This window comes from Bison bison, unplaced genomic scaffold (assembly GCF_000754665.1).
Source record: "Bison bison bison isolate TAMUID 2011002044 unplaced genomic scaffold, Bison_UMD1.0 scf7180017864508, whole genome shotgun sequence".
In the NCBI taxonomy this organism is placed as follows: Eukaryota; Metazoa; Chordata; class Mammalia; order Artiodactyla; family Bovidae; genus Bison; species Bison bison.
This window is the reverse complement of record NW_011495064.1, coordinates 4,580,968-4,607,724: the sequence shown is the minus strand read 5'-3', so window position 1 is coordinate 4,607,724 and position 26,757 is coordinate 4,580,968. Positions and strand designations below refer to the sequence as shown.

At 39.2% G+C, this 26,757-nt stretch overlaps 1 protein-coding gene across 1 annotated transcript in view; it reads left to right on the top strand.

Annotated features, from left to right (window-relative positions):
- The window catches only part of MGAT4A (mannosyl (alpha-1,3-)-glycoprotein beta-1,4-N-acetylglucosaminyltransferase, isozyme A), a 121,503-nt gene that overhangs the window by 85,305 nt on the left and 9,441 nt on the right, over nt 1–26,757 (top strand). Inside the window, exons 5-13 of the mRNA XM_010829619.1 lie at nt 122–168; nt 2,520–2,633; nt 4,480–4,555; nt 11,827–11,941; nt 13,067–13,197; nt 15,515–15,622; nt 16,538–16,731; nt 21,147–21,225; nt 22,033–22,099. Coding sequence (XP_010827921.1) covers nt 122–168; nt 2,520–2,633; nt 4,480–4,555; nt 11,827–11,941; nt 13,067–13,197; nt 15,515–15,622; nt 16,538–16,731; nt 21,147–21,225; nt 22,033–22,099 — 931 coding nt within the window. The remainder of the gene's footprint in view (nt 1–121; nt 169–2,519; nt 2,634–4,479; nt 4,556–11,826; nt 11,942–13,066; nt 13,198–15,514; nt 15,623–16,537; nt 16,732–21,146; nt 21,226–22,032; nt 22,100–26,757) is intronic.

Below are 26,757 nucleotides of genomic sequence, written 5' to 3'. Positions count from 1 at the left end.
TCATGTTTCCAATGAATGTTTTAATCATTTATTTAAGTTCAGATTTAAAAGTTAAATATGAAATAAAGATATAAAAACATAGAAACATGAATGTTGGTATAATTTTTTTTTTCTCTCCCAGACAGATACTGATTATGTAAATGGTGTTGTAGCCAACCTGGAGAAAGAGTAAGTTCTTAATTATGGAATTGAAAATATTTTAGTTACTATGATCTCTTGCTTTTTGTGAAAAGAAAATACCTCCTTTTATAGTTCATTTTTCTGTGGAGTTCAGTGTTCATTAGATCACCTACCACTGGTCTTTTATATGTAAATTATCATAAAGTATACGTATGTATATTGGGTTACTTGATGGGATACATTGGTGTGTTTCATTATAGAGAAGACTTGAATGTCATATATAACACTATCAAATAACAGTCTTTAACCTCGAAGACAGTGAGTAGAGAGAGAGGCAACATTTAAAAAAAAAACTAAGATCATGGCACTTGGTCCTACCGCTTTATGGCAAAAAGAAGGGGAAAAAGTGGAAGTAGTGACAGATTTTATTTTCTTTGGCTCCAGAATCGCTGCAGATGGTGACTGCAGCCATGAAATTAAAAGACACTTGCTCCTTGGAAGAAAAGCTATGACAAACCTAGGCAGCATATTAGAAAGCTGAGACATCACTTTGCTGACAAAGGTCCATCTAGTCAAAGCTGTGGTTTTCCCAGTAGTCATGTATGGATGTGAGAGTTGGACCATAAAGAAGGCTGAGTGCTAAAGAATTCATGCCTTGAAACTGTGGTGTTGGAGAAGACTCTTGAGAGTCCCTTGGACTGCAAGAAAATCAAACCAGTCAATCCTAAAAGAAATCAACCCCAAATATTCATTGGAAGGACTGTTGCTGAAGCTCCAATATTTTGGCCACCTAATGCAAAGAGCCAGCTTATTGGAAAAGACCCTGATGCTGGAAAAGATGAAAGGCAAAAGGAGAAGGAGGTGGCAGAGGATGAGATGGTTAGATAGCATCACAGACTTAATGCACACGAACTTCGGGAGATAATGGAGGACAGAGGAGCCTGGTGTGCTACAGTCCATGGGGTCACAAAGAGTTGGACATGACTTAGCGACTGAATAACAATGACACTAAATGAGATCACTTAAATCTTTCACGCTCTGTTTACCAAGAGAAAAATTTTCTGCTGTCAGGGCAGCCAGTCAGGAACCAGTTTCAAATCTCAATGCTAATAATCTCTAAAAATATGCAAAGGTTTATTAATAGTTTATTGTGAGTGGAGCACGTAGCAGGTAATAGGTGGACAGCTTAGTAAGTTGCAGATACCATTGTTGTTCTTGTTCAGTGGTTAAGTCATGTCTGACTCTTGGCAACTCCATGGACTGCAGCACACCAGGCTTCCCTGTCCTCCACTCTCTCCCTGAGTTTACTCAAAGTCCTGTCCATTGAGTCGGTGATGCTATCCGACTCATCATCGCCGATACCATTAGTTTTTATAACACTGCCCTTGTAGATTTCATAGTGATATCATAAAATTAGTCCTGCTATGGGTTTCTTGATTGAAATGTATCTGTTGTCGCCCCCAAAAGACGTATTTTTATGTGAATTAGGCAAGACAAAAGAGGAGCCAAAGAGTTTGCCAACTCTAGGATAATATGGCTCTATCTTTGTCTATCAGTATGCTAAAACCAGAAATTTTTACAAATATATGCATAGTTCAGGATTAAATTGTGCATTTGTTAGATTTTCTCTCAATTGCTCACTTTCTTGGCAGCTTTTATACAAGCACAAATTGGTGTAGAATCCTTAAATATAGGTACCAGGCAATCATTGGTCCCCCTTCCCACAGAGCACATGGGCAGGTCTGAGGGGCTTATACAAGGATTCCGTTGGTTCCTTCTTGCTCAGTGTGCAGGAAAACCAAGCCCAGGAAAAAGGGTGGTGAAGCACCAGGAAACTTTGTGTAAAGGCAAGTAATTGTGTTTTGTGGAGATTTGCAAACCTGAAGTAAGGAAGAAGGCAGATGCAAAGCAAATTACATTTGAATCAGTGAAGATGGATTTTAAAAACTTTAGGACAAATTTTCCTATCCTTGCACAACTTGCAAACATTGAGACATAGTTTGATGTACCCTCACAGGACAAGATCACCCCCAGGTGAGAAATACTATTTTAAAGTGACATACAGTCTGTATCCCACAACTAAGCGTTCCTGAAAATGAAAAAACTGGTTTTGCTAATATATGTGTATATTGGTATACATACACATGCATTAGGTTGTGTTTCTTTCTTATTTTCTGCAGCACCTTGATTGCTTTTTAAGAATTCTAATTTTTTGGGGACGTCAGTCCCTGCAGTTGGCCTAGAATTTCAACGAATCAGTGATGAGCTGCTTCACTTACCACATTGTGACTGTAGCAGTATACTTTACTGGTGTATTTTTCTGTTAAATACTTAAGTTGATCATTAAGATATAAAATCCCACAGAACTTCTATAACTCAGCCCACCTTTCTCATGACAGATTTTCTAAAGAAATCAGTTCTGGCTTGGTGGAAATAATATCACCTCCTGAAAGCTATTATCCTGACCTGACGAACTTAAAGGAGACATTTGGAGATTCTAAAGAAAGAGTAAGGTGAGCCTGTGGTGTTTAAAATTGCCCACCTTTGTGAGTATAATATGTAATAACTGTCATCCTTGTTTTTCAAAACTTTACTCATTTTGAAAGTGAAAGTCACTCAATTGTGTCCAGACTCTTGGTGACCCATGGACTGTAACCTGGCTCCTTTGTCCTTGGAATTCTCCAGGCCAGAATACTGGAGTGGGTAGCCAGCAATTCCCTTCTCCAGAGGATCTTCCCAATCCAGGGGTCGAACCCAGGCCGCCCACATTGTAGGCAGATTCTTGACCGTCTGAGCCACCAAGCCTTCATTTTAGGGTTGAACTAATTAGTGAGAGCTAATGCCTTTTTGATTATTTGGTTGGAAATTCTGTGGAGTTCCTGATGAGAGGTTGAATTTGGTCAACATAGTGAATTTTATAACCGTGCTGCTCTGTGCTGTTATAACTTTTCTTAAGAGTATATTCAATATAACTCAAAGTTAGTCCAGATAGAAATCTCATGTCTGTATGAAACATAAATGAGAACTGATTCAATAAAAGTAATAAAAACAATAATAGTCTTCTGCAGAATCATACTGCAATAAAACAGTCAATTTATTTATCTCTAAATCTCTAACATTGAAGGAGTTAGAAGCTTTTCTTGTGTTGTTGTTAAAGACAAAGTAATCTAAGAGATATTAGCATCATTTTTGGATTGTCTATAACCAGAAAAAAGGGCAAAAATGATGTTTTGGGAAGAGATTTATTGTATTTCTTGAGTTGTTAATTTGTCACAAAGACAGACATGTCTCTATAATTGGTTAATTGTCTCTCAATGAATATGTTACTTAAAACATTTAGGATTGAGTTTGTTTAAAAAAAAAAAAAAACCCAGTGAATAGACTCATTAAATTCAGAACAGCTTATAAGGTATTTTCTGGAGAAGTTTACTTAGTGGTTCAGAGCTTTAGTTCTATTCTGTGTGTGTGTGTGTGTGTGTTAACTGGCTTTTAAAAAACCACTTCTCTATATTCAGCATTGGTCAGTGTGTTTCTGTAGGCTACCAAGAATTCATCAAAAGGACCTAATATTGTAAATTTTAATACAATGTTTAAGATTTTTTTTAAAAAAACTTTTACCTATATATGAAGCACTAGTTCATGGAGACATTAAGATATCACTGAAAAGAGGGCCTGTAGTCAAGAAAATTTGGAAAATATTGAATTAAAAACTTTTTTCAACAGATGCTACTTACTGCTGAATGTTTCAATGCTTCTAATATATTAATGTGTCTCTAGAAAAGAAATAAATGTCCTTCCCAAACTTACTAGACATTAGACTCCTTTTTCCCTCAGGACATCTTGAGGATTAGTGTTTTTGAGAATGTACTTTGATAAAACCTTCTTAAAGAAAAGTGAATTCTCTTGCACTCTTTCCTAAGTGGATACACCATGTATGTGTGGCTCCATCCATTTATTTATCTGTCTACCTATCTATCTAATGTATGACTATTGTTGTTTAGTTGCTAAGTCATGTCTGACTCTGTGACCCTATGGAGCCCTCCAGGCTCCTCTGTCCATGGGATTCTCCAGGCAAGAATACTAGAGCGGGTTGCTGTTTCCTTCTCCAAGGGATCTTCCTAATCCAGGGATCGAACCCATGTCTCCTGCATTGCCAAGCAGATTCTTTACCACTGAGCCACCAGGGAAACCAATATATAACTGTACATTTTGTATAATATCATATTATCATATATACAATATATGTGATATTATATATAGGGCATATAACATTGTTATATATTATAAAATATACATCTAACCTTCTTTTGCTAACTTTGAGTCTGATTCCTAACTTATTTTTGAACATTTTTATTTCAGATGGAGAACAAAGCAAAACCTAGATTATTGTTTTCTAATGATGTATGCTCAGGAAAAAGGCACATACTACATCCAGGTAAGTTTTTCCTTTAGTTTTTTTTTTCACAGTTTTTTAAAGAAAAAGTAATATCGAGGGTCTGTTTTCATTAGAATGGAGTTTCAAAAGCATGAGCACTCTAAAATATTTAAGATGATAGTAGTGTAGCAGAGCAGAAGGGTCAGACACATCTCTAAGAGTGTGGGCTCTGCAGCTGCACTCCCTGGTTTATCTCTTAATGATTTAGTGGTCTTAAGGCAGATAGTGGTTTTGTGCAGTAATACATTTACATTTGAGTTCAGGATTATAAAACCAACATCTATTGTCATGTTCTTGGCTGTAGAATCCTATGGATAGCAGAGCCTGGCGGGCTACAGTCCATGGGGCCGCAAAGAGTCGGACATGACTGAGTGACTAACGCAGACATACACACGCACACAGGTGCGACTTTCAGTAGCGTGGCTGAAACAGTAAGTCCATCGTGATGCAGGTTTTAAGTGAGCCAGGTGGGCAACAGCTTAAGTAATTCTAGGAAGCTCTTATTTTTTCCAAGTGTTCTTCAGTTAATATTTAAGCTTAAATTTCTGCACTGGGATTTCACTTCTTCAGTCAGATATCTTTATCCCTGTTCAAAATGCAGATACCCCTGAGAGGTATATATAGCACATGAAGTGTGTCAGGTTTTATTTTTTCTTTTTTTCAGTATAAAAAGTTTATTAGGTGCTAGGAGGATGTATGGATAAGAGTGGCAAGAAGCAACCCTGAGTCCCTGAATTAGGAAGGAAATGGCTAGGCGGCTGCTGGCAGGGACTGGGGAGGGAAGGAAAGATGGAAGGAAAGGGGCTGGCATCCCGTGGAAAGGCGGACTTCTTGAGGGCAGACTTTTGTCTCGTGATGCTGTACCTTGGGCCAGCTGTATTCAAGTGGGCATGAACCCTTCCTCGAGTCACAGGATGAAAAATAGAAATGGTGATAGGGCATGACATGTCTATTATAGGATACAACAGCTGTGTGTATAAAAACACGGTACCCTAGATATAGGTAGTGGGTTTCCTCCAAATGCTTCAGAGAAGTCTGATTTTAAAATAATAATAATAATAATTTTGAAGCATTTTAACATACCCCCAATATTATTGTGGACTTCCCTGGTGGCTCAGACAGTAAAGAATCTGCCTGCAATGCGGATAACCCAGATTCAGTCTCTGGGCGGGAAGATCCCCGGGAGAAGGAAATGGCAACCCCCTCCAGTATTCTTGCCTGGGGGAAATCCTGTGGACAGAGGAGCCTGAAGAGCTATGGGCCATAGGGTCACAAAGAGTAGGACACGACTGAGCAACTAACACACACACACACAATATTATTGTGGTTGAACCTTGCTGTTTGTTTCAGGCCCAGTATATAAATATTTACATTATGGTCAAGAACTTTATACACAGCATTAAAAAGTACAGCTGTATTACTTTTGAAATTTGTTTTCAGTTTTCTTCCAGGGGAATGATTAATGGAACCAATAAAGCTCTTGGGAGGGAATGTAGGAAAAGTTCATGTTTAAGAAATTGAGGAAAGGACAGGGTTAAGAAAGAGGGTGGTTAGGAAAATTTCCCTTAAGCAAGGTCAGTATATGAGATACTGCAGTATTATATGAGATCTTAAAACAACAGCTGCTATGAACTAACATTTATTGCACACTTATCCAGTCAGGCATTATTTTTTACACTTCATGCTTTCCACACATTAACCCATTTACTATGACCCTTTGTATAACAGAAAGGTGCTGTACATCCTGGATCAAAGTGTGTTTGGCTGCAACTTAATGTACAGTTGTTGTTTAGTTGCTCACTCAGGTCTGACTCTCTTGTGGCCCTGTGGACTGGAGCCCACTGACTGGCTGCTCTGTCCATGGATTTTCCAGGCTGGCGTGGGTTGCCATTTCCTTCTCCAGGGAATCTTCCCGACCCAGGTATCCAACCTGTGTCTTCTGCATTGGCAGGCAGATTCTTTACCTCTGAGCCACCAGGGAAGTTAACATGCTATAGTCACCTTTTCCGAGGCATAATTTTTGGACAAATAGGGTAATTTTAAGAATGTCCAGTGGGTCTGTCTTAGACTCAGTGGTTACTCTGTGGTCATCACAGGTGTACATCTAAAGGGAAAAGAAAACGCCACCTGCCTCACTGCTTTGCTTGTGGCTTGTCACGAAGTTTTCCATGACAGCCGCAAACCCGGATTCATAAAGTGCTCTATTGCAAGTGACTTGGACTTGAAGACAGTCTTCTGGAAAACTATTCGGTGATGCAGACACTTCGTGGGTGGTACTGCCTCGTTCTTCCTGTATCACACCATGATGCACGCTGAGTCAGCTTGCCCCACTTTTAGGGATGCTGAGATTTAATCCATGGGTGTAGGGGTGTCAGTCTCATCTCTCCTTCATTAAAAAGCTACTCAGAAGCCATTTCTTGCATGGTTTGAGCTTCTGTAATTATTTTCCCCCAGATTGCTTTTTTTGTTAGAGGTTGCCAACTGGTAATTTTCTAATTCTATAAATTGTAATGTTCTTATAAATAGAGCTCTTCTGTAAAAGGACTCTCCCTTCTTAACTGTTTGGTGATGTTGAAAAATAGTTTACAAAGGAAAAGAAGATTAAGTGCTTGATTTTTTCTCTTTATTAATTTTTAAGTTGACACCATAGCAGTCTGCAGTGGTGACCATTTTCAAAGTATTGTTGTGAACTCATGGATTTTTACAACTAGATTTGGTTTGCCTCAGTCTTTCAATCATTATTTCTAAATGTTCATTCATTCATTTATTTGGCTCCACCGGTCTTAGCTGTGGCACATGACAACTTTTAGTTGTGGGCATGCAGGATCCAGTTTCCTGACAGAGGTCGGTCGCGAGCCCCCTGCATTGAGATCACGAGGTCTTAGCCACTGGACCACCAGGGAAGTCTCTGCAATCATTATTGATATTGACGCTTGTACTGGCCCATCCTAAGCCAGTGAGAATTTCTTCAAATGGGCTCTTGTATTCTTTTCGTGTAAGCCCGGTAATCACCCGGATCACTTCCTTATTGACTGGCACGTCTTGCGCATTTCCTGTCCCGGATGTAGAACCAGCCATTTCTTTAAGGAGTCCTGTTTGTTTTAGCGGTATACAGTATTTAGAACCACACTGTGCGCTGGAGATGCTCATGGCTACTGTCTTTGCTTCTATGTATTTTAGTAAGGAAAGGTACATCTTATTTCTCAGAGGACAAAAAATCACATGTATATTGATAATCCCAATCAAGTGTAAGATTATAATATTTTTATTTAACTTTTTTGAATTTTATGTATCTTCTTTTCTCTTACATTCAAAGCCTTGGTTTTAGTAAAATTATCTAAATAACATAATTCTTTTATTCTATAGTAGACCTAGAATGGGCTCTTCTGGTGGCTCTGTGGTAAAGAACCTGCCTGCAATGCAGGAGACATGGGTTCAATCCCTGGGTCATGAAGATCTCCTGGAGAGGGAAATGGCAACCCACTCCAGTATTCTTGCCTGGAAAAGCCCATGGACAGAGGAGCCTGGTGGGCTACAGTCCAAGGGGTCACAGGGTTGGATACAACTTACTGACTAAACAACAACAGTAATACCTAGAACAGTTTCAAAATAACAGTATCAATTAAACTACTAAATGCAATTAAAAATATTTTATTCTTGTTTCCCTCCCGAAGAGTATATCCTGATATGGATATATAGTCAAAATTCCATATTTGAAAGTAAGTTGATACAATTCTTCATATTATGTGACCACATTAATAACAACCTGATATGAAAGTAGGTTCATTTATTTCCATTTGTATTCAGTGATTAGCAATTTTTTTCTTTTTTAGTTGTAAAAAGTATAATATTCCCAAATCAAAACTTATATAAAACAAGATATGTTTACAGAGGTCTCCTTTTTATCCCTGTTGTCTTCCCATGTCTCCTCCCTCCCCCATGGGCAACCACCATGAGTTTTTGGTTTCTCCTTGTACATTTTAAAAATTGGAACAAAAATGTAATATTCCACCTCTTTCAGACTCTGCAGGTACATAGTGCAAAAGCATAGTGAACAACCTTGTATTTTCATTTCCCTGTATAAACTAGTGATCACTAATGAGGTATATGTTAGATTTTCCAAGAGTGGGTCTTGCTCTGATGAAACATTGATGTCAGAGAAGCATGTATGTTCACTGAAAGACCTATACATGAAGGTTCATAGCAGCCTCATTCATTATAGCAAAACCTGGAAACAGCCCATATGTTCTTTGGCAGGTGACTGGTTAAACAAACTGGTGCCTCCATACTGTGGACTGTCAAATAATGAAAAGAGAGGAACTGTGATACACGGCATTTTGGATCTCAGGGGAATTAAGCTCAGTTAAAAAACCCAGTTTTGGGACTTCCCCGGTGGCTTGGTGGTAAAGAATCTGCCTGCCAGTGCAGGATACACAAGTTCGATCCCTGATCTGGGAGGATCCCACCTGCTGCAGAGCGACTAAGCCTGCGCGCCGCAACTGCTGAGCCTGCGCTCTAGAGCCGGTGAGCCGCTGCTCCTGAGCCAGTGTGCCGCAACTCCTGAAGCCCGTGCTCTGCCACAAGAGAAGCCACTGCAGTGAGAGACCCGTGCACCACAATAGAGAGGAGTCCCACAACTGGAGAAAAGCTTGCACAGCAGCGAAGACCCAGCACAGCCAGAAAGAAGTAAAGTAATAAGAACCCAGTCTTTATAAAAAAATTTATTTATTTGAAAAAATACGTTTGGCTGCACCCTGTGGGATGTGGGATCTTAGTTCCTCAAGCAGGGATCAAACCCACACCCCCTGCATTGGAAGGCAGAGTCGTAGTCACTGAACCACCAGGGAAGTCCTTATATAGCTTTCTTGAAATGACAAAATTATGGAGATGGAGAACAGACTCTTGGTTTCCAGAGGCTTGGAAGGGGGGAAAGGAGGGGGAGGCGGCTGTGAATATAAAGAGCAGCGTGAGAATCCCTGTGATGGAACTGTCCTGAGCTCTAGTGGTGCTCCGGCAAACAGACACACGCATGTTCAGATTGCATGGAACTAAACACAGAGACACACAAACCACACCCACACACAACTAAGTCTGTGTAAAACTGGTGAGATTTGAATAAGCTGGATGAGTTGTGTCAGTCAAGTTACTGATGGTGATATCATGCTGTAGTTTTATCAGAAGATGTATTTTGGGACTGTTTGGGGTCTCTCTGTATTGTTTTTTCATAGCTGTATATGATATACAATTATCTTGAAAAGTCTTTTTAGAAAGCACAGTTGTTTGCTGAGAGTGGAACAAAGCAATATTTCTAATTTAATATAAAAGTGAATTTTTTTGTAATAGCCAAGTTTAGTGTACTAAATTTAAATAGGCATTGAATTGTTTCATCTACACTTCTGTATATGTCAGTCAGTACCAAGCTTGTTTTCTAATCTGCTTGTTGGGAAAACGTGGGATTGCCTGGTATCTGGGGTCATCTTTTCTTTGGGCATCCACAGTCAGCATTTGGTGTGAGCGTGGGCATCTCTGGGAGAGCAAGGTTAAGTGCTAGTGGGAACTCTGTGCTCTGGTTTTCCCCCAGGCTTCTCTACAAGCTCTGAGTGTATAAAACTTGTGTTTTTGTTTACTGATGAGTTCCCAGGCTTTAGGATTGTGTCTGGAACATAATCAAAACCCTGTAGATACTGGTGAGTCAAAATTGTATGCGTGCGTGCCGAGTCACTTCAGTCATGTCCAGGCTCCTCTGTTCGTGGGATTCTCCAGGCATGAATACTGGAGTCAATTGCCATGCCCTCCTCCAGGGATCTTCGTGACCCAGAGATGGAACCCACATCTCTTACATCTCCTGCATTGGCAGGCAGGTTCTTTACCAATGTGCCACCTGGGAAGCCCCAGTCAAATCATGCCTTTCCAAATATGGCTACTGTTTCTTCACAGACAGGAAGAAAGCTTATAGGGCTCAAATCTGTGAAAAACCCAAATACTGAAATAAGTAAAAATTACTTAGCAGATAACTGAAAATGATAATGTGTCATTAGAAAAAGGAAGAGTTTTCCTGGGATAATTAAAATCACCAGTGGTAAAGAATATTTTTAAAAGAATGTATGCATAGGTAAAAAAGAAATCATCTTGTGACTTTAAAATTCTCTGAACATTTGGGGGAAGAAGTCTTTGCAGACACTCAGGAGCCTCGATCTCTGTCCACTCCCTGTTGAACTTGCCTGTAACATACGCGGTGATGGCAGAGCACATGGGTTAACAGCTACACTGAGTTGCTACAGCTATTTCATTATTTCGAGGATATCTTTTAAAATATAAAAAGATAACTTTTAGGAGCCAGTCCTACAGAAATGAATAGCACTGATGTGAAACGTAAGCACTGTTTGCATTGACAAAGAATGAGAAACAGTCTGGGTGTCTGCCTGTGAACAAACAGATGATTTGTCCATGCATCCCTGGGGATAGTGTAAATCTATTGAAGAGACTGCTTTAAATATATACTTATTAACCTGGAAAAAATACTCATGATATATTAGGAGGAAAAAGTCCAGTTTAATAAAAGTCTGAAGTGGTGGGAACCTTAAGGTAGGTTTACCTGTCTTGTCTCCCCATGTTGTATGTAGATTCTAAAGGTGTCCAGTGGGTGCACACCCAACCTTGAACTTTAGTTGCCTCCACTAGAAGGGTGGAGGGTAAAGAAGGAAAACTAGGTGTTTTGGTTTTTTTTAATGACTTGTTACATGTATTATGTAAAAAGGAAAAAAAATTTTTTTAAAGGCCTGTAAAATTCTTTTCCTTTGAAAAGAAAACAGGTTAGTGTGAAATCCTATTGGGAGCCATAAAAGGGCCAAGATGAGTAATTCATGGAATGTTTGTAATTTCTCATAGTGAGGGAGTGGTTTTATTGATTTGCTGTGTGCATCTGCCATTTTATTTTCTACATTTCCCTTTAATAAAATTTATTTTTATTTTTTAGTTTTTTCCTTTTATTATTTTTTAAAAATTATTATTATTTTTGGGGGCCACATTACGAGGCATGTGGGATCTTCCTTGACCAGGGATATAGCCTGGGCCCCCTGAATTGGAAACTCAGAGTCTTAACCACTGGACCACCAGGGAAGTCCTAAAATTTATTTTTATTTTCATCATTTTTGACCATTGTTTTCTTGATTGTCATTATAAAAGTGTGCTTGAGTTTTTCCAAAGAGTGTCCCATCTAAATCTTCCCTTCTCTTTCTGATTCATTAATATGATTATTCAACTTTCTTTAGCTTGAAGATGATATTATTGTCAAACAGAATTACTTTAACACCATAAAGAATTTTGCACTTCAACTTTCTTCTGAGGAATGGATGATACTTGAGTTCTCCCAGCTGGGATTCATTGGTAAGAAAAGTGACGGATTCATTTACTTTTCAGAAATAACTGTGACTCTTAGAATCTTGGACTGTTTTTTCACCTTAAAAAGGTTGTCTCTTTTTTTCTCTGGAAAGGGATTGCTTTTAAAGAAATTTACTAATAACTTAAGTAGTTATGATAACTACCTAATAAGTTAGGTAGACTTCCATGTAGAAAATGTTGAAGTCAGCTCAGAGTAGTATTTGGAGAGGTCTCACATGGTAGTATTTACTCTGGAGTGTTCTGCAAGGCAGCCTTGCTGACTTTCCATGCTGACAGAACCAGCCGTGGTCCTTGGGAGTACATCTGGTTCCTTCTCTGACGCCTCTAGTCCCTGTTTTAAAGCCCAGAGCTTTTGCAAGATTGAGGTCCTTTAAAAAAAGAATGCTGCATTAATGGCTTTTTAATAGGAATTTCTGGTATTCAGTGTAGTACCTGAAGTTCTTGTTCAGTCATTAATTTGTATTCATGGGTGCTTTCATGGGCTAGTCAGGGTGCTTATTTTAAAAGTTTGTTTTTTTTCCATTAAAATTCCTAAATCATCCAACTAAAGAGAATATGTTTAAAGTTGAAGATTGAAGAAAATTTATGGGTTTTTAGGAAACACCCCAGAGAATAATATTTCACTTCCTATAATGCTTTAAATCTGTAAATATTAGAGGCTGAGGCTTTGACCTTGTTGATCATTTATGTCAAAACTCAAGACTCAGAACTCAAAAAATATTTGTGAAGGCTTCAGTGAAGACAGAATTAGGAGTCCTTATGTTTTGCTTTTATTGATTTAGTTAAAATTTTGTTTAAACTTAAGTTCCTTTTTTATGAGAAGCAGTTTAATGAGACATGAAGGAAACATCTCCAATCTCCTTGAATCCTTTGGGCTGGTGGTGGTATGATAGATTCTGTAGTAGAGAAAATTGAGTTCCCTTTATATCAGGTGACAACTAAACTTAGCTAGAGCAAATTTGTTTTTGACAAGAGAGATGGGACAATTATTCATAATGATTTATAGTTGAAAGCACAAGCGTCAGTGTATTTGTTGCATGGACTTCACTCACTGAAGTCATTTTGATGGTTGGCTTCTTTTATAGTTACTGACTGGGAGTATCTTTTCAGGTAAAATGTTTCAAGCACCCGACCTCACTCTGATTGTGGAATTCATATTTATGTTCTATAAGGAGAAGCCCATCGACTGGCTCTTGGACCATATTCTGTGGGTCAAAGTCTGCAACCCGGAAAAAGATGCAGTAAGTCTTATCTCTTAGGAGAATGGAACAGGCTTATTTTATGTATTTAGTGAAAAGTGATGACCCTAGGGAACCAGATTTTGTAAAGGAACAGTTAAATAGGTAGCTGAAAACAATGTTTGTAAGCTATTGTTGCATTCTCTCTCTTTAAAAAAAAAACAAACCAGCTTTCTTAGAGCAACTCAAAGAATGTAGCAAAATAGCAGAGTGCCTACTTTCCAACAATGACTGAACATAGAAATTGATTCAATCAACTCATTTTTATGATGTAAGCCCTTACCTGTATTTTCCTTGTGGATTTACAGGAATTTTTACTGTAGGACACAGAACTATTAATGTCATCTTCACATTCATACAACATACTTGCATTTAACTGCTTCCATGCAGTTTTATCTAATATATGGTTAGGTTCTAAAATGAGCTTGTGAGGTATAAGTCTCTGAAAATAAAAATTAAAACCATGAGGACCCATTCTCTGACTCTTCTTTCTGTGGCCCATAGCATGTCAGTTGCTTCCACTAGGATGTCAAGGAAACTGTTGCCACGCACTTGCTTGCTCCAGAATCAGTCCCTTTGAGGGTGGTCTAGGAGACTCTTCCAAGCGTACGCTTGTTTCACTGAGCGTAATACGCTCAAGGGCCATCCTTGTTGCAAACGAAGAGATTTCATCGTTTATATGTCTGAGTAGTATTCCATTTGTCTGTGTGTATACACAGCACATCTTTATCCATTCATCCACTGATGGGTACTCGGGTTACTTCCGTATCACGCCTATTGTAAGTAACGTTGTGATGAGCATAGGGCTGCCTCTGCTTTTGCCGATGAGTGTTTTTGTGTTCTTTGGATAAATACCCAGAAATGGGATAGCTGGGTCACATGGAACTTCTCTTGTTAATTTTTTGAGCACTCTCCATACTGTTTCCATAGTTGGTGCACCAATTTACATTCCCACCAATAGTACCAAATAAAAGCATGTTGATACAGAAAAGAGAGTAGTTGTTACCAGAGGGGCAAGGGCAGGGGGTAAGGGGAGGTGAAGTAGTGGAAATATAATGTTTACACATGGAACTTGTATTATAAACTAGTGTTACCATAAAAAAGAGATAAAAATAATTCACACATTCTTCCAAAGGTTTATGGACCTGCTCTGACTCTTCAGGCTCAAATGTGTTACCTGTTTGCCTGTGTGTTGAGTGATGGGGTTGGCCTCAGACCCTGCTCCCTCTGCCCGACCCCACCATCCCTCCTCTCCCTGCTCCTCCCCTGGCCTCGCCTCCCTCCCTTCCCTTTCCTCTCCTTCCTCGTGACTGTTGTTTGTGTAAAAAAAAATGTTTAATGTTTGTGTAAATTTATTTTTATAATTTTAAAATAAAATTTTATTAATTTTAATCAACAATAAAATTTATTTTTATTAAATATATAAAATTTAATAATAATTTATAAAATTAAAATATGTAAGTAAAAATTTATAAAATTTTATCTTACAAAATGTTTGTATATATAAAATTTCACCTCTATTCTCCCATTAGCAATAATGCTAATAAAGTAAAGGTCTTGAGAAAAATTAGTCATTTTAACACCCGGAAAATTATCAGAGGTTTTTCAAAACAAAATGCCTTATACATTTGTCTTCTTCATTATGTTCTTGACCCAAAAGTTATAAAAGTCACTGAAAACGGAAAGAGTTTATGAAACTCTTCAGGACATAACCGAACTAGTGAACACACGGGAGCCCAGCCAGCGCTGTGGGTCCGCCAGGTGTGATCACCATGACAGCAGCTTGTAATCTGAAGGAAGACGGCCACGGGACACTTGAAGCTGAAATTTAGATGTCCCTCAGCTGTGTCGAGATGGATTTGTCTGTTTTGACTCTGTTTCCTTGCTTGTAGTCTACTTACTGCCTCCCGTTTTCACATTGCTTTGATGCAACAAAATTGACCTTATCTTCAGATTCTTCATTGTATTATTTTGTGTAGCTATTTTGTGTATTTGAACCAAGCCTCTGGGGTTGGTGCATTTTAATATTAAAAGCCAAATTGATATTGACACTTTGTAAAAGGTGGTTGAAATTAAATCCTTATCTCTTCCCTTAGAAGTGCTTATGTTAAATTTCTCTTTCATGTCTATTTATTAAGTTGGTAGAAAATCTATTAACTTCTCCAAAAGGACCCTAAAAAAAAAAACACATGACTTGGAATTATGAGATGCAATTGGATTTTCTTTTTAATATTTACTTTTCTAAAGAATGTCTCAGCTTTCAGAGGAGGACAAGATGTCACTTTCTAATGTAACGCTAACATTCCTCTTTAATATTTAGAAACACTGTGATCGACAGAAGGCAAATCTGCGAATTCGTTTCAGACCGTCCCTTTTCCAACACGTTGGTCTGCATTCTTCACTCACAGGAAAAATTCAGAAACTCACGGTGAGTGATTTAATTTTATTTTTCTCATGCACAGACAATTTTCTATTTAATGTATAATCATTGTTCTTCTTAAATATAAATAAGCCATGTGTTACAGCTGATTCTTTTGTACAGCAGAAACTAACACACATTGTAAAGCAGTTATACTCCAATTAAAAAAAACAACAACAAAGCAGATAACTAATAAGGACCTACTGTATGGCATCGGGAGCTCTATCCAATATTCTGTAATGGCTTAGATAGAAAAAGAATCTAAAAAGAAGTGGATATATGTATATGCATAAATGACATTACTTTGCCAACAAAGGTCCGTCTAGTCAAGGCTATGGTTTTTCCTGTGGTCATGTATGGATGTGAGAGTTGGACTGTGAAGAAGGCTGAGCGCTGAAGAATTGATGCTTTTGAACTGTGGTGTTGGAGAAGACTCTTGAGAGTCCCTTGGACTGCAAGGAGTCCAACCAATCCATTCCGAAGGAGATCAGCCCTGGGATTTCTTTGGAAGGAATGATGCTAAAGCTGAAACTCCAGTACTTTGGCCACCTCATGCGAAGAGTTGACTCATTGGAAAAGACTCTGATGCTGGGAGGGATTGGGGGCAGGAGGAGAAGGGGACGACAGAGGATGAGATGGCTGGATGGCATCACTGACTCGATGGATATGAGTCTGGGTGAACTCCGGGAGTTGGTGATGGACAGGGAGGCCTGATGTGCTGCAATTCATGGGGTTGCAAAGAGTCGGACATGACTGAGCGACTGATCTGACCTGATAAGTGATTTACTTTGCTGTACACCTGAAACTAACACAACATTGTAAATCAACTGTTCTCCAATAAAAGTTAAATAAAAAGAAGCTAGTCTGAACAAATAAAAAAATAAGCTGTATGTTGTTTAATAGCATATATGTCTTTCCTCCTAGGATAAAGATTACATGAAACCATTACTGCTCAAAATCCATGTAAACCCCCCTGCAGAGGTATCTACTTCTTTGAAGGTCTACCAAGGTCATACACTGGAGAAAACTTACATGGGTGAGGACTTCTTCTGGGCTATAACCCCAGTAGCTGGAGACTACATCCTGTTTAAATTCGACAAGCCAGTCAATGTGGAAAGGTAGGTCCTTATTGAAATAAAATTTGGTCTTACAATTTAGACCTTTTCTTCACAATGTGATTTATGGTAGAATTTTTTTTTTGTATATGTAACACATATAAGGAATCAATGAGTCCTAAATGTTAGATTATAAAATATGTGGGGTTTCCCAGGTGGCGAAGTTAGTAATTCTCCTGCCAAGGCAGGAGATGTAAAAGATGAGGATTTGATCCCTGGGTCAGGAAGATCACCTGTAGAAGGAAATGCAACCCACTCCAGTATTCTTGCCTGGAGAATTCCATGGCCAGAGGAGCCTGGCTGGCTGCAGTCCGTGGGTTTGCAGAGAGTAGAACATGACTAAGTGACTGAGCACTGAGGCACGCACATAAAATACATTTCCTACAACTCAGTAATATCATGGGTGGGTTGCTTCCGGATAGAACACCGGCATTTAGTATGTTAGATAAATTCTATTGGTATTTCTGAAAGTATATTTAGTATGGATTTTTTAAAATATACTTGTTTTTATTTATTAACTTACTTGGTCACACCGGGTCTTAGTTGTAACATGTAGTATCTTTTAGCTGTGGCCTGTAGAATTGTAGGGAGCATGCAGTCTTAACTGTGGACCACCAGGAAAGTCCCTAGTAGAGATTTCTAATACTTTTATGTGGAACTCTTCCTCAGAATCTCCAATTAGTTTTCCTGCCCTTACCTTAGAATATCCCTTAAGATTTGACTGTGAGCTGGTGGACGGCCAAGCAATTGGCTGAAATGATAAAATTTATCAGAGTATGACTATTCCTAGGTAGTGATTTTGCAAGTGCTGGATGACTTTTAGTATATGCCATGGAGGAATTTACAACCCTTTTCTTTTTCTTTTTTTAAAATTAGAAGATAATTACTTTACAACATGGTAATAGTTTTTGCCATACGTCAGCATGAATGAGCATTAGGTATATACATGTCCCCTCCCTCTTGAACACCCCTCTCCCCACCCCACCCCTCGAGGCTGTCGCAGAGCACTGGCTTTGGGCTCCCTGCGTCATAAACTGAACCCCCACTGGCTGTTTACTTTACACATGGTAATGTATATGTTTGAGTGCTGTTTCTCTCATTTCATCCCACTCTTTCCTTCCCCCACTGTGTCCAAAATGTCTGTGTCTCCTTTGCTGGCTTGCGAGTAGGATTGTCAGTACTATCGTTTGAGATTCATATGTATGTATTAATACACGATATTTGTCTTTTACTTTCTGACTTATTTCACTGTATATAACAGGCTCTGCCTCATTAGAACTGACTCAAATGTGTTCCTTTTATGGCTGAGTAATACTCCATCGTGTATATGTACCACAGCTTCCTTATCCATTCATCTGTTGGTGGACGTCTAGGTTGCTACCACGTCCTACCTGTTGTAAATTGTGCCGCAGTGAGCGTTGGGGCACGTGTGTCTTACAACCCTTTTCTGTGCTTTGGCGTTTGTGTTCACTTTGAAAACCTTGGGGTTTTTTCTTTCCCATTTTTCACCTAATGGTCACAATTCCTTCAATCTTTCCCCTGTTTTGGGTATGTTCTCTAGACTGTCTGTGGCATACTTACATAAAATCCCCAGAATAGAATATGATTTCCTAGCCTGTGGCATATGGTGTTATGTGTTTTCCTGTGAAGGCCATTTGATTTTTAGAATTTGTCAAGTATTTGGCCACCTTAATCGTTCTTTTTAAGGTGGTCAGTAACAGTGCATAGCCACATGTAATGCTATTAGTTTTCTTTTCTTACTCTATGCTGATTCTAAAGAGGAATTTAAGCATAAAAATGTTATAAGCAATGGGAAGATCACTGGCAAAACATATTAAACTTATGAGTAATATTTTTCACTTATATGAGTATTTAATATTGGTTTTATTATTATTTAATGTTCATTTTATACTGTATAGTGGAACTCTGCCCTGAGAGGTATTGTTCACCACATTTTCATGAGTCATCCTAGAATTAGAAACAACAGTTTTCACTTCAACAAGAATAGCTGGAAACCAATTTATGGGTTTATTTTTAGCGCATAAAAACAGTTCCATCAAAGAATCTGCTAAAGAGATCATATATTGGAGATCAAACTTAGTAACAACAAGTATATTTACAGTAAACCTCTGTGAAGTAATATTTATGATGACTCTATTGCGGGCACTTTTCTAGTGAAACACAAGTCTTCTAAAATAACAGTATATAAGAATTTTCTTGACCTTCCTAGGACAGAAAAAAGGGATTACTTGATTTTTGCTTCCTGAGAGGGGAAGTAGCAAATTTATTAATACAGAAATGAAGTGTTAAAAATATTCTTTCTGTAACATATGTGTGCATTATACAAAAATTTTAAAGTGTGAAAATGAGGAAAGGGACTTCCCTGGTGGCCTAGTGGTTAAGATTTTGCTTTGTAATGCAGGGGATGTGGGTTGGATCCCTGATCAGGAAGCTAAGATCCCACAAGCCCTATGACCAAAAACATAAAACAGAGGCAATGTTGTAACAAACTCAATAAAGACTAAAAATGATTCACATAAAAAAAATCTTAAAAAATACTGAGGAAAAGATCATAACCCCAACGAAACCATTATGACCATATTGGCACCTTTTTTTCTTGGTAATTCTGTGTATTTTCGACCTTAAGACCATGGTCTACATGTAGTTTTGTATCTTACATTTTCCATTATACTCTGTTGTGACTCACAAGTATTGAGTTGGTCCAAACGTCTATTCAGGTTTTCTCATAGCATCTTACAGGAGAACCCAAACAAACTTTTGGGCCAGTCGAGTATTTTGATGACTGCACAGTATCTCATTGCATGGTTCTACCATTGTGTACATCTTCTAGTGTTAAACTTTTTAGGTGCTATGGAGGTTTTCACTATAAATAATTACATAGTGAACACCTCTGAATCAGTCTGTCTTAACTCCAGGTTTTATCCATGGGCTCTTTTCTAAAAAGTGGCTTCCCCGTCCCATTGGCATCTATAGCTGAGTTATTGAGTGGCCTGTGGTTATATGACATTCTGAGTCAAAGATGCCTTTAAAAAAATGTATCTCATCTGGAAACTCTGGGAGTTAGTTTCGGTATATTTAGCTTAGAAGCAGCTTCTTCTTAGGGTTCCCTGGTCTGTGTGACATTTGAAAACCAAATTCTCGCCCACAAATACCATACTGTAATGGTATCATAACTATTCTGTGACTGTTACTCACTATTTTTAACATAGAAGGTAGTTTTAGTTAATTCTCAGGAACTTTCTGGTATAACTGTGTGACATAGATGGAAATAGCTGATTGTATTGAGGAAACAGGGGCTCAGAAAGCTTAACAAAACTTGCACAAGATGAGAATTCTAGGAAATGAGAGATCCAAGAGGAGCCTCTGGCTCCTTAGCATGAGCTTTTAACCACTGAACTTCACTCAACTCAAGTTTTAGGTTTAGGCTTAGGTATGCTTTGCACCCTATCCAGCTTCGACCCTCTCTCACATACTTTGGACCTACACACTAGTTTTCAAAGTATCAAAACACTAGAACATTATACCCAGAGAGTATTTGAAGTGGTTGGATGGTATCATCAACTCAACAGACATGAGTTTGAACAAACTCCAGGAGATACTGAAGGGCAGGGAAACCTGCCGTGCTGCAGTCCATGGGGTTGTAAACAGGTCTTAGCAATTGAACAACAATATCATGTAATCAGTCATGATATCCAAAGATTTGTTAATGTTGACAAATGGAGTGATTCTGATATTTGGAATTGGTTAATTCACTTTATCTGTTCATACCAAAATTATTTATATTGGCTAAAACTAGTCTCTGAACTTGCCACAACCCCTTGCTGTCCTAGTGAACATTTTGTCTGATACAAGATCCAGTAATGGGACTTCCCTGGTGGTCCAGTGGTTTAAGAGTTTGTCTTGCAAGGCAGGGGGCACAGGTTTGAACCCTGGTCAGGGAACTAAGATCCCACGTGCCGTGGGGAGCAGCTAAGCCTGCGTACCACAGCTACTGAGGCCGCATGCCGCAGTGAAATGGAGCTGCAGCTAAGGCCCAATGCAGCCAAATAAATAACAAATAAACATAGAAAAAAAAGATACAGTAGTGTTCTATAGTGGCTACAATTGTCATTTTCCATCAAGAAGTTTATATATTTAAAGCAGTGTAAACAGCAACAAAAAACTGTCATCATTTTTTTTTCTTTTGGTCTGTTAAGTGCATTATTATGTTAGCAGCAAGCATGCCCCTCTGACAGAGGAGTTGACGTATCCGCTTAGCTTTTTAACATCCATGAGCTATTCAGAACACACGATGTGTAGTTACAAACTCTAGTGTCGACCTTATGCTAAGGTAAAGGCCATCTTCCCGAATCTTTGTCAAGTCTGATTCATATTCTTATTTTTATTTGTCTTTCCAGTTATTTGTTCCATAGTGGCAACCAGGATCATCCAGGGGATATTCTGCTCAACACAACGGTGGAAGTTCTGCCTTTGAAGGTAAGACTATGTTTCCCCCTCAGTTTCCTTTGAGAACGAATACTAATAGACTTGATTTGAGGCTCTTCTTGCTCATGAAAGAAAATTCTTGTGATTGCAGGACCTTGGTGGTGAGTCCTCCTGACTCTTTTTTGGAACTGTGAAATACTTAGTATATTGTCCTGTTTGCCTTATTCATAGAAAGAGCCTTTATTTTGTTGCCTATTGGAAGATGACTTGGACATTTGTACTGGGAAAATAAATGAATCGTTATTTGATGTTAATGCTTACTTGCTGTTTGTATTTTGAATCCCAAAATACCATGTAGTTTCAATGCCTGTTGAATAATACCGAAAATTATTGGTCTTCTAGGAATGCTTTGGAGAAGGAGATGGCAATCCACTCCAGTAGTCCTGCCTGGAGAATCCCATGAACAGAGAAGCCTGGCGGGCTCCCAGTCCATGGGGTCACAGAGTCGGACACGACTGAGTGACTTTCACAGGGGATGCTTAATATCTTTCTAGTTAACACGCAGTTCTTTACTTCTGTCTGTTTTTAATAGAAAACTGCATTCTATTAAATTGATCTAAATTGGGAAATAATTAAAATTTAAAATTCCTAGCCAACAGTATATTATATACAGAGTCAGATGATGGTTTAAGAAAAGAACACTTAACATTAATAAGCCTTTTGAGGTTCAAGACTGAAGTGGCATTTTCTCTTCAGAGGTAGCTGTGCTGCAGGTGTCACTTTATGTTTATAAAATGGATTAATGACTTAGATTTATTTTAAATAGAAGTAATTATTCATGTTTTTGTTCTGTTTTAGAGTGAAGGTTTGGACATCAGCAAAGAAACCAAAGACAAACGATTAGAAGATGGCTATTTCAGAATAGGTAAGACTCACTTTCCACTAGGAAAACGTCCTTTCCTTTTCTGAACCTAGTTCTGAAGTAATTTTACGTTCTTTTCAGACGTTGAGCAGCTTTAGGATTATATATGCCAGTGTACTCTTTTATTGTTCTCGTGTTCTAGTACATTCTTTTATTATTATCTTGACCCAATTAGGATCTCAGAGCAGTGGTTCATTTCCTGGTTCCTCTTTCTCTCTCTCTGCTGTTTCATTGTTGTCACTGGCAGATAATCCATCTTCAGCCGCCTTCTGCAGTCTCATACTGGATGCCCTTAGCAGGCTCCTCTCGTGGTCTCACCAATACCCGAGGGCCAGAATCCATGTCTTTAGCCCTGCCTTCCTCCTGAGCTTTAAGGCTCTACTGAGATACCCATTGAAAAGTTTCCTGGAGGCCATGTGGCCATCTACCCTGGGCATCTGTAGTAGGGACATTTCTTTATTGATCACCATGGTTTGTGCCGTTAATGTTCATCTACCTGCCTGGTCTAACCTGAGGAGACACCCTGAAATCCCACACCCCTTTGGTGTCCGTTAGCATAAGATATCTGCATTAAGTCCCCTACATGTGCATGAGTTCCGTTCTGAGAGTGCGTTCGTAAGTCCAATTTGTTCATTAAGTCCAACAAAGTTAGCCTAGGTGCCTAGCACAGTCAGCTGTATAGCTGTTGTTCAGTTGCTAAGTTGTGTGCAACTCTTGCGACCCCATGGACTGTAGCCTGCCAGGCTCTTCTGTCCATGAGATCTCCTAGGCAAGAATACTGGAGTGGGTAGCCATTTCCTCTCCAGTGGATCTTCCCCACCCAGAGATTGAACCCAGGTCTCCTGCATTGCAGGCAGATTCTTTATCGCCTGAGCTACCAGGTGTATAATAATAGAGCCCGTCCCTTGATAGACATCAACTCAGTGAATGATTAGGTATTTTCTTTTACTTAAATTAATGCTTTTCCTAGTGGTATGCAAGAAGAGACTATATTGGTCAATTACTATTGTAGGTATACAGAACAGATACATTCTTCTAACTCTCTCCAGCAGTTTTGTTTTGTTAAAATACTTTTTTTTAATTTATTTTTGGCTATCTGGGTCTTTGCTGCTGTGTGGGCTTTTCTCTAGCTGTAGCGAGTGGGGGCTGCTCTCCAGCTGCAGTGTGCGGGCTTGTCTTGTGGAACACGGGCTCCAGGGTGCGCGGGCTCGGTAGTTGCAGTTACCGGGCTCGAACGCACAGGCTCAGTGGTTGTGGCACACGGGCTTAGTTGCTCTGGGGCACGTGGGATCTTCCTGGACCAGGGATCAAACCAGCATCTCCTGCACTGACAGGTGGATTCTTTACCACTGAGCCACCAGGGAAGCCCTCCAGCAGCTTTATGTTCAGTGAATGTCACTCAGTTTTTGCTTCAAGGCTTGTGCAATAACCCTGACTAATGTCTGTGTCATTTTAGTGGATTGATGAGTTTAATTATTTTTATATTTGGATTATATTTTAGCCCACTTTAGAAATGTTCATAAAATTAGCTGCGTATGTGAGACATTTATTAACCCTATTACCTGTCAGTTATTTAATTTCTGAGAATGTTCTAGGTTATGAAAGTAGCATAGAAAATAGAGACATTTATGATTAAATGTCTCTGCAGTAATTTGAAGGTAATGGCTATCTAAAACATTAACTCATACATATTTAGAACCAGAAGAGAACTGTTGGGCAATGAGACCTAGGAACTTGTGGAACAAAAGCATGCATCAGAAGCAAAAGCAACTGATTTTTTTTCAACCGAATATAAAAAAATCTCCTCCCTTAAGAAGCATGCTTTAGTGGAATAATGTGTGAAGGGCTTCACAGACCTTCTCCTAGTGACTCTGCCATAACTGGTAACAGTTATTTTTCATAAAAGCGCAGCATATGGGGAACCATTTACTTATAACATCTGAATTTCAGTAAAAACATTAAGAGTCTGTGACATTAGAGGGACATCCTTGGTGTTCCAGCAGTTAAGACATCACCTTCCATTGCAGGGGAATACAGGTTCGATCCTTGGTCAGGAAGCTAAGATTCCACATGCCTTTTGGCTAAAAAATGGAAACATAAAACAGAAGCAGTATTGTTAGAGATTTCAATAAAGACTTTATTTTTAAAATGGTCCACATCAAAAAATTTAAAAAAAAAATAGTTTATGGCATTGGAGCTCTGACCATTGCCTACTCTGGCCAAGCTCAGTGACACAGAAGCTCCTCTCTGCTTGTCCAGCCATGATTGCTGAGTCCGCCTCCTGCCAGTTGCTGCTCCAGGGCGAAGGCATCTCACTAGGAAAGGCAGGCCACCAGCACCTGGCATCTCCCCACGCCCAACCCCAGCTCCGTGTTGCAGCAGCTCTATCCAGACCCTTGGAGACCTGAGGCTCCCTTCCTCCACCCCACCTCCATTCCTAGGGCAGAGTTTCGCTGCAGGCCTGGCAGAGCATGAATTCTTGGTCCCCCTTGCCTCTCCCTGCCCACTGGTCCCCTCATGCTGGGAGAAGTCAGCAGGACATGAAGGGCTACCGCTACCACCTTGAACAGCAGGAGTGTCCCTTTCCCCCAGCTGCTGTCCTTGCCATGGATCCTGAGCAGTGGTGCAGAGGTGTGCTTCAGGGGAGAGGCAGCCCATCAGAACACGGAGCTCCGTAGCTCGCCCTAAGGGGACTGACTTGGAACGAGCTTGGGGAAGTCCACGCCCAAGGGTGCTGTGGAATATGCTGGAGATTTATGATAAACAACTGGGAGGAAACTGGTAGCCTCATTCAAGCTAAACTGTAGCCCATACAGTAGCCCATGGCAGAGAGAACCAAAGAAAGAGATAGGCAATAAGAATCCTCTTGGGACTTTCCTGGCCATCCAGTGGTTAAAACTCCGCCTTCCAGTGCAGTGGGAACAGGTTCGTTCCCTGGCCGGGGAACTAAGATCCATATACTGCAGGGTACAACCAGAAAGTTAAAAGGAAAAAAAAGGTAACTACTATCCTAAATTTTGTGGTTACTGTTTCCATCTGTGCTTTTAATACACATGTAATATACCCCTGAATAATGCATAGTCTTATTTTGTTTATTTTAAAGTGTAAATGATTGTCATTCTGTAATCTACAATTTTTTGTCTCTCACCATTGTGAGATTCAACCATGTGGATCTGTATATCTATGGATCATTCATTTTCACTGTTGGGTAGACCTCCAGATATGATTACATTACTATCTGTTCTTCTCTTTGGTCATCAAGTTTGTCTTCATCTTTTTGCTGGTCTAAAAACTTATGCACGTGTACTAGAGTTTCTCTCCAGTGTATGCTTAGAAATGGAAGTAACTCACAACTGCATTATCTACAACTTTACTTCATTCTCTTTGTTCTTCCTTCATTCTTTTAATTGGCTGCCTAATATTCCCTTATATTAGCATGTCCTAATTTAATTAGTCCACTAATCATTGCTACTAAAATCATTTGCAATTTTTGCTGCAGTCTCAATATGCTTTCTGCACATGCAGGAGTATTTCTTCAGCATAAAATTGCTGGGTGAGAGGGTTTTAATGACGCCAGTCTTTTCATTTACTAATTATTGTTCTAATTAAATGAGCTCATCAAGTGAGCTCAGATATCTCATAAGTTAAAATGTTTCGAGTTCCACAGTATTTTTCATCCCTGAATCCACATCCTAACTAAATATTAAATAGTACTATTTTTGTAGCACACACTCCCTATCCCAGTCCAAATATGGACATACCTTTATGAAACAAGTATTAATAATTTTTTAATAAAAACATTACTTAGGAAGTTCATATGTTGAATATTTTCTGTGCAAATGATATATGTAAATGTGTAACTGAATCACTATGCTGTGCACCTGAACACTGTAAATCCATTTTTGCGTGCTAAGTTGCTTCAGTCGCGTCTGACTCTTTGTGACCCTGTGGACTATAGCCTGCCAGGCTCCTCTGTCTATGGGATTCTCCAGGCAAAAATACTGGAGTGGATTGCCATGTTCTCCTCCAGGGGATCTGCTAGCCCAGGGATCAAACCCTCATCTTTTACATCTCCTGCATTGGTGGGTGTGTTCTTTACCACTAGCGCCACCTGGGAAACCCAAAAACTATACTCCAATATAAGATAAAAATTAAATTAAAAACAATAGCCATGATTATTCAAGAAAATGAGTATAAACTTTACCAGTATGGTTTTCAACTTGCGTGTGTCTTATCTTATTTTGAGCCTGGAATATACTGGTCATAACAAACATCCTCTTCCGACAACACAAGAGAAGACTCTATACATGGACATCACCAGATGGTCAACACCGAAATCAGATTGATTATATTCTTTGCAGCCAAAGATGGAGAAGCTCTATACAGTCAGCAAAAACAAGACCAGGAGCTGACTGTGGCTCAGACCATGAACTCCTTACTGCCAAATTCAGACTTAAATTGAAGAAAGTAGGGAAAACCACTAGACCATTCAGGTATGACCTAAATCAAATCCCTTATGATTACAGAGTGGAAGTGAGAAATAGATTTAAGGGCCTAGATCTGATAGATGGAGTGCCTGATGAACTATGGAATGAGGTTCGTGACATTGTACAGGAGACAGGGATCAAGACCATTCCCATAGAAAAGAAATGCAAAAAAGC